Source organism: Guillardia theta (assembly GCF_000315625.1).
Source record: "Guillardia theta CCMP2712 unplaced genomic scaffold GUITHscaffold_423, whole genome shotgun sequence".
NCBI lineage: Eukaryota > Cryptophyceae > Pyrenomonadales > Geminigeraceae > Guillardia > Guillardia theta.
The window spans coordinates 729-8,932 of NW_005434262.1; the positions used below are offsets into that span (position 1 = coordinate 729).

The 8,204-nt window shown below is 56.1% G+C and overlaps 2 protein-coding genes across 2 annotated transcripts; both read left to right on the forward strand.

Annotated features, from left to right (window-relative positions):
• Window positions 1-448: 448 nt before the first annotated feature.
• On the forward strand, window positions 449-919 carry GUITHDRAFT_83465 (hypothetical protein; the record flags this gene model as incomplete). The annotated part of the gene is made up of 1 exon (XM_005817984.1): window positions 449-919. A coding segment is annotated over one exon (471 nt), but the record flags the coding sequence as incomplete, so codon positions are not given.
• Window positions 920-6,142: 5,223 nt separating this feature from the next.
• GUITHDRAFT_83466 (hypothetical protein) lies at window positions 6,143-6,412 on the forward strand (the record flags this gene model as incomplete). Its single annotated transcript, XM_005817985.1, has 1 exon — window positions 6,143-6,412. A coding segment is annotated over one exon (270 nt), but the record flags the coding sequence as incomplete, so codon positions are not given.
• Window positions 6,413-8,204: the final 1,792 nt, after the last annotated feature.

The window sequence follows — 8,204 nt, forward strand, 5'->3', positions numbered from 1 at the left end:
ACGCGAGGGGAAGAGAGGGGTGGGTACGGACAAGGAGGGGTGTGTGTGTGGGGGGGGGGGTCATGCGAGAGCGTCATAGTAGGGGTGATGTAGGGGAGGAAGTTAACCAGACGCGACGGGAAGAGAGGGGTGGGTACGGACAAGGAGGGGTGGGGGTCATGGGAGAGCGTCAGAGTAGGGGTGATGTAGGGAGGAAGTATGATAGAGAGAAGATAAGAGAGGAACTTGAACAAGGAGAGACAAGCTTGCCCGCCGGCTTTTGATCACCACAAGATGATACTTGAACCGTAAAGATCTTGTAACCAGAGATTGCTGTCGCGAGGGTGGAACATCCGTTTCAAGGCATTTGAAGAGGTTGTGCGGTCTTATCTTGCTCGCCGATGCACAAGTGAGCTTGCTCACCGATCCACAAGTGAGCTTGCTCACCGATCCACAAGTGAGCTTGCTCACCGATGCACAAGTGAGCTTGCTCACCGATGCACAAGTGAGCTTGCTCGCCGATGCACAAGTGAGCTTGCTCACCGATGCACAAGTGAGCTTGCTCACCGATGCACAAGTGAGCTTGCTCACCGATGCACAAGTGAGCTTGCTCACCGATGCACAAGTGAGCTTGCTCGCCGATGCACAAGTGAGCTTGCTCACCGATGCACAAGTGAGCTTGCTCACCGATGCACAAGTGAGCTTGCTCGCCGATGCACAAGTGAGCTTGCTCACCGATGCACAAGTGAGCTTGCTCACCGATGCACAAGTGAGCTTGCTCGCCGATGCACAAGTGAGCTTGCTCACCGATGCACAAGTGAGCTTGCTCACCGATCCACAAGTGAGCTCGCTCACCGATGCACAAGTGAGCTTGCTCACCGATGCACAAGTGAGCTTGCTCACCGATCCACAAGTAGCTCCGGCAGTCTCTCATGTGTAAGGCTAGCCACCAGTAGCTCTGTGACATCAACACGTCCCTCGATCGCAGTCTCCTGGGAGTTGCTGATTTGATCCTACTCAAAGCTGACGATCAAGAGACTTGAAATAACAGTCAGACTCGGAATCGACTAGCAGCTCCCAGTGTTTTCCGGCAACTTCATGTCCGGTCCGCAGTGTAGCTGATATCCGACCGACCAATCTGGCTGGGGAGAGGCTTGTTGTTCCTAGAGTGCATCCGAAGATCGATCAAACAGATTGTGGCTGGGATACTAGTGATAGGGCTGACTTGAAACAACTTGCGGCTAGAGAGAGAGCCTGTTTGAAGAGAAGAGTCATCCGAATGTGTGTAACGAGACTTGATGGGATTGCATGAGTTTGCAGCAGAAACGAAAAAAACACCAACAAAGAGAAACTGCAGAAGACATTATGACTGACCAGACATGAGATCAACATGGTTGGGCATGTATACGAGGCTTGTGACTCCTGGGTCATGACGGATCGAAATCAAGCTTGTTCCAAGTGCACCGACGTTGTGTGACGCACGGAAGTCTCGAGTCTGATTTTGAAATCAGACCCGAGAATTTCAAAGTCTTTGAGACTTTGAAACTCATTCCAGTGTCACACAACTCCGCAAGCTCCGAGCGACTGTGTGCAAGAGCCGCCGCTTCGTAAACAGTCCTCCGAGTGTACCGGCAGACACTCGCCAACCTACTTGGCTCAACGCCGAGGACCGAGCTCAGGAGTACCCGTAGTCAGGTCAGACTGTTAGGCTAGATAGCACCCGGATGTGTAGACAGGTCATAGGCTACTAGGATGTCTCGCGAGGTCTTCTCTGGCAAGGGATCGAGTGAGACCGGGTTACCCGTTAATGAAAGTTGGCGTGTATGGACTATGGTGGAGGGGTGGCTTCGGCCCTGTGGTGGGGGAGGGGGTGGTGCTGAGGAATGGATCTGGTCTTGTGCTGACCGCTGACGTGGCTATCAAAGACCACCATCAGAAGCATGACGACTGAGTCGCTATCGTTCCTCTCTCATGGACGCGATTCCAACCCCCCCGATGTGTTCATCCATCCTCCCCTTGGACAAGACAAGGCCTCCAACCTCTTCCTCCTGAATGATCACTTGCTTTCCTTTCTCTCCTCCCATGCATCTCTCCCTCGCACCCATCACGCCATCTTGCTGTAGAGTCACTTTACTCGGACTCTTGTTTGTCTTGGCAACACCTTCTTCCACTCTCCCGCGTGAGACGCTGTCATCGGTCACCTGACGCCGCGCGTCGACCCGAGACGAAGAGACAAGTTGGTTCGTGCCGAGCATCGTCTGTCCCAAGAGTCATCGTGTGCTGATCAGGGGGTTCTCAGCTGCTCGCGGCTCTGATCTCATTACTGCTCCTCGGGTCACTGAGCACTCGCTCACACAGTGTGTAACTCCGGATCTTGAATGTTTGATCGATCAGAGTTCGTTTCACTCTACTGCGTCTCACAACATTCAGTAACGAGGAGAACAACATTTAGTTGAGTCAAGAAGGAACAGTCATGTTGCCTATTTGGCCTCTTGTCTTGTCTAGTGACATCTAGTCATCATGGATGGAGATGAAGCTTGTTGCTAGGGGATCACTCGAGCGCTCTTAGACGCATGACCGTGACACGAGCAGCCCGGCCTCGGAGAAGCCTCCAGCTCACTCACAACCCCTGGTCTTGACCCCTCCCAGGTCTGCTCCGAGGCCCTCGCCAGCTGACCCCTGCATTCAAGGGTGGATCGAGCTCAGGAGTACCGGTAGTCAGCCGAGACTATCAGAGCTCATACCCCGGGCCCGGGGTTGTAGTCAGTGTAGATAGAGCAGTGAGCTTGTAGGCTTGCTCGCGAGGCTGCTCTGAGCAAGAGCCTGGGCTCAGTGAGACGGCGGGGAGGTATGGCGATGTGGAGACGAGGAGGAGAGTCAGTCCGGGTTCTTGGCCACACGGCCCTCGACCATCGCAGTAGATGACTAAGTTAGTCAATCCTCTCAACGGTTTTCATCGGTAGCAGTCCGCCTCGGAACCGTTGCTCATCAGTTAGCGTCCACCCCTTACGCTGACTGGCGGAAACCTGGAGCTTCTTGGGGTGGGGTAGGGCAGTGCAAAATACATCAACAGGTAGGGTAGGCTGGCGTCACCCACCCGTACCTGATACGCATAAACCATGGGATTGAAGAGGGTGATATACGACTAGGGTTGGGCTCCATGTAGGGGGGTGGTTGGGCGGGAAATATGGCAGGAGGATGAAGGGGGAGAGCGGGAGGAGAGAGGGAGAGAGGATGGAAGGAGCTTGAGGGAGGATGACGACAAGCTTGTCATGTCGCTAGTGTGTGAGAGATGTCTTGTAGCTGCTGCAGAGAGAAGGAGACGTGACAACCGACAGAAGAAAGGAGAAGAGAGGAGGGCAAAGAAACGGCTGAAGGAAGGGATGAAATATGAAGAATACCAAGAGGAGCGAGGAAACCTTCTCTGTGCTTGATTAATGTGTTTTCGGCATTCTTGATCCCTCTCTTGCTGTGTCAAGGAAGGATGGAGAAGCTTGCTCTCTTGATCTCCTTATTTCTTTCTTTCTCCTTGCCTTCTCTTCCCTCGCTGTCTTTTTTTCATCTCTCTCTCTACGAACAGTCACTGAAAGGGAGAAAGGAGACGGCGTGGGAGAAGGAGGCAGAGTCGGAAGCAGGGCAGAAACTCGAGAGAGAATAAGACATGCATGGATAAGTGAGCAAGAGAGGGGAAGTCAGAATGAGTGATAGGTCTTATGATGAAGAATAGACGGCACTTGTTGAGGTGAATACTTGATAAGCTCTGAAAGAGCAGGCGACTGATACGCTCTTGGTGTTGCAGTTGCAGGCAGTAGGATCAGAGTGTATAGACAAAAAGCCTCAGGTGTACATCACAAAGCTGTGCTGTTCTGTAATCCGATCGTTGTGGTGTAAACCGAACCACAAACAGAGGAAGATCCAAGATAGAGAGACGTAAAAAGAGGGAGGGAGAGAGTGGTGGAGGACAGAGGATATCTGAAGCCGGCTGATGCAAGCTCCTGTAGCAGGTATCTCCCTGGGCTGAGAAAGGGACATGAGTTGCTTCCCCTGCTTCTCGTCCAAAGTGAAGCCCGAGGAGGGTCGTGATGACTCGCTACTCCAGCAGAGGTTGGAAGAAGCGACAAGAAGGATCTCAGAGCTCGAGGCTGAGCTGAGAAAGCAGACTGTCAAAGATCCCCCAGCCCCTCAAGGAGACGTAGAGACCATTCCGTCAAGCATCTCCAGCCCTAGGACTCGGCCATCAAACAAGACAGACATCGAGATCAAATCTCAAATCAGCCATCCCACGGCTCATCCACCAGCTAGTACCCAGCAGACGACCAGCTGGACTATCCCCGACGACATCAGCTCTGACCTCAAGAAGCTCTTTCAGACCCCTCAAGACTCCGAGGAATACAAAACGATTCTCAACAACCTCCGCATGGCTCTCGGCGTCGACGCGTCGGCCCTCAGCCCTGACAAGCTCTCGTACGACGACTACGAGGTCAGAGTCGCAAGAGAGTGGGAGCTCGAGCGCAAGGCCAGCAGCCTCGGCGACCTCAACATCCTCCGAGTCATGGCGGAGTGCATCCCCGGCGGGAGCGCGGCGAGTCCTCTTGCGGGGCTACAGGGGATGACGGAGAGCGCTCTATCGGCTCTATGGCAGACGGCGATAGGGAGGAGGCTCGAGGAGGCGCTGAGGAGGCCGGCGGAGGCAGGAGGGCGGGCGGGAGGAGACGGTCCGACGTCGCACAACAGCAAGTATGCGGAGGTACGCGAGGCCGTGTACGGGAAGATCGAGGAGTACTACGGGGGGCTGATGGAGCGGATCGGGCTACCTCAGACGGAGCTGATGAAGGCGATAGAGGAGGAGCACTGCAAGGGCAAGGACGCGGAGGAAGCGTTCACGACGAGCAACTACGGGATCACGACGACAGCCAAGGAGGAGTGGCTCAACGTCACAGACCCGGAGAGGAGGCGGAGGCTGTCGGACGGGACGCGGGTGATCCGAGGGATGGAGGAGCTGAAGGGGCTGGACACGGCGATCAAGGCGAAGCTGCAGGAGGCGGAGCTGATCGCGCTGCAGCTCTACACAGGTAAGAGAGAGAGATAGCGAGAGAGAGGGAGAAGGAGCATGGGGGAGGAGAGAGGAGCAAGAGAGCGTGAGATGGCTGACAAGAGGCTTGCCATGACAGGGCCGATGTACTTCAAGTACAACTCTGTTCTTCGAGCTCCCAACGAGCTCCTCCGAGACTCCAACAAGGTCCCCAACAAGTACACGACGACCATCCACTGCATCGTCAGCGGCATCGTGAAGCTGTCTCGTCACACGCCTCTGCCGGAGGGGCTGCGGGTGTGGAGGGGGCTGAAGGGGATGAGGCTGCCGGAGAGCTTCCTCAACGAGGACGAGCTCGGGGTGTCCGGAGGAGTCGAGTACGGGCTGCTGAGCACGACGACAGAGGTCAGGACGGCGATGCAGTACGCCGGGGAGGAGGGAGAGTCGATCGTGTTCGAGATCAGCTGCGGGGCGATCGACCGGGGGGCGAGCTTGACGTTTGTGTCTCAGTATCCGGGGGAGGGGGAGATGCTGTATCCGCCGCTGTCGTACCTGGAGGTGGTGAAGACGCCGCGGTACAGGGAGGTAGAGGGGAGGCAGGTGAAGGTGCTGGAGCTGAAGATCAACGCGAACACGATGAGCTTGACGATCGAGGACTTTGTGGGGAAGAGGAAGCAGCTGTACGTAGGGCTGATGGAGAACCTGGCGAGGGAGGTAGAGCGAGACGTGAGGGGGTGGGAAGGGAGGATCCAGGAGCGGCTCAGGACAGCAACACTCGACTCTTTCTACAAGATCCATCGTGGTCTTGTACAATCGATCGTGAGGGAGTGCTGGGGGCTGGTGGAGGCGAGCAGGGCGAGGGAGTCGGGCTGGTACAACGACGAGTCAAACTACAAGGAGGTGATCGAGCTGTCGAACCGAGTCAAGGACATGGCGATCAACAAGCTCAGGCACTGGATCGAAGACACTCAGGGAGACCAGAAATGTGAAGCCCTGATAGGCGAGCCGATGCAGTCAGTGTACTGGAAGACGATGGCGGGTCTGATGTACGAGATCAGCTCGCGGACTCCAGCAGGCGATGACGGCAGACGAGAGCAGAGCAAGAGGCTGTGCGGGATGTACGGCTTGTCGATGTCAAGGTCGGGCCAGCACGGGGAGCCGCCGACAGTGACGGCGGTGGTACGAGGACAGGGGGAGCTGATCGGGCTGCTGAAGGCAACCGGATGCGACATGGACGAGCGGACGGAGGACGGGAGGACAGGGCTGCATGTAGCGGGGATGCTGGGGAGGGCGGGGAGCGTGAGGGAGCTGATCGAGGCAGGAGCAGAGGTAGGAGCGAAGGACGTAGAAAGGAAGACGTTGGTACACTGGGCGGCAGAGTATGGGCACATGGAGGTGCTGAAGACGGTAGAGGAAGAATGCGGGAAAGAGACTCTGAGGACCTTGATGATGGAGAAGGACGAGCTCGGCGTTACATGCGCGCATGAGGCGAGTGGGAGAGGGCACTTGGAGGTGCTGCGGTATGTTGTAGCGACATGCGGGGAGGAGCTGCTGAGGGAGAAGGACATGAACGGCAGGACATTCGCGCACATGGCGAGTGCTGAAGGGCACTTGGAGGTGCTGCGGTATGTTGTAGAGACATGCGGGGAGGAGGTGCTGAGGGAGAAGGACAAGTACGGCCAGACATGCGCACATGCAGCGATTGAGGGAGGGCGGTTGGAGGTAGTGCGGTATATTGCAGAGACATGCGGGGAGGAGGTGCTGAGGGAGAAGGACAAGTACGGCCAGACATGCGCGCACTTGGCGATTGAGGGAGGGCACTTGGAGGTAGTGCGGTATGTTGTAGAGACATGCGGGGAGGAGCTGCTGAGGGAGAAGGACGTGTACGGCAAGACATGCGCACATGCGGCGAGTCTCAGAGGGCACTTGGAGGTGCTGCGGTATGTTGTAGAGACATGCGGGGAGGAGGTGCTGAGGGAGAAGAACAATGACGGCTGGACATGCGCGCACATGGCGAGTGAGGGAGGGGACTTGGAGGTGCTGCGGTATGTTGTAGAGACATGCGGGAAGAAGGTGCTGAGGGAGAAGGACAAGCACGGCTGGACTTGTTTCACCATGACTCCTAACTCAGATGTCAAGGATTATCTTAGAGGTTTAGGTATCGACTAGTCTCAGACTGAGCCAACAAGCTGCAGCCATAGATATCGCTCTCATACCTATCAGAGCCCTAGTAAAAGCGAGCTCACCTCAGACTGGACCTACCCCAGCTAGGGGACAGCACTCAAGGCTAGTCTCAGCCTTGATCGTCAACAAAGTCAGTCAAACGACTCTCAAAGCGCTTGATGCATACAAGGACTAGATGTGCTCGGGAGGATGACCCCTGGTGGCTGAGAGAGACTCGCAAGTACGGGTGGCTTCCCTCACTGCTGGTAGGACGAGGAGCAGAGGCTTGCGAGGAGCGAGAGCTGGCACGAGGCGAGTGAGCTCGAGCAGCAAGGAGCAGTAGCGCTAGTCCTTCCCTCAGGCTGTACGAGGATGAGCCTCTTGAGGTACAAGGGGCTGCTGTCTGCTGCTGGAGTCTAGCTGGCTGGTCTGGCATCGCCAGTACAGCAGACATCACTGCACTTGACCTCTGAGCGACGCAGCGGAGGAGCCGTGAGCACTCGCTGTCAGCGTCAGCAGCCCGTGAGGCTTCGGGGGGGGAGACAAGGAGGAGGAGGAGGGAAGAGAAGGGAGGGAGAGCCGAGAGCCAAGAGAGGAGAAGCGAAGCCAGCATCCTCATGACTTGCCAGCCTCAGCACCCGCTGTCGCACATGCCTCCCCAGCAGGTGACCGAGCAGTACCAAGTTGGCAGCAAGAACCTGCTCCGAGGCTCGCAAGGTACTCGATTTTACTGTGGCCCTGTTTCAATGCCGGAATACAAGTTGTCGCTGACTCTGTACGGTAGATGGTACGGTGGCGACACGGGCAACGGTTTATAACGGTCGATCAGTCGGTACGGTAAGTTCCGAGTCTCCCCCCCCTTGTGTCTATCAGCAGCATCAAGTTTGAGAGAGGACAAGTGGGCGACGCCGAGGGATCTCCGAGGCTGTTGGAAGTTAAGTTAAAATCAGTACGAGGAAAATCAGTTAAGTTAAACACTCAGGACGAGGATCTCCGAGGCTGGTGGAAGCAGAATGAACATACGAATAAA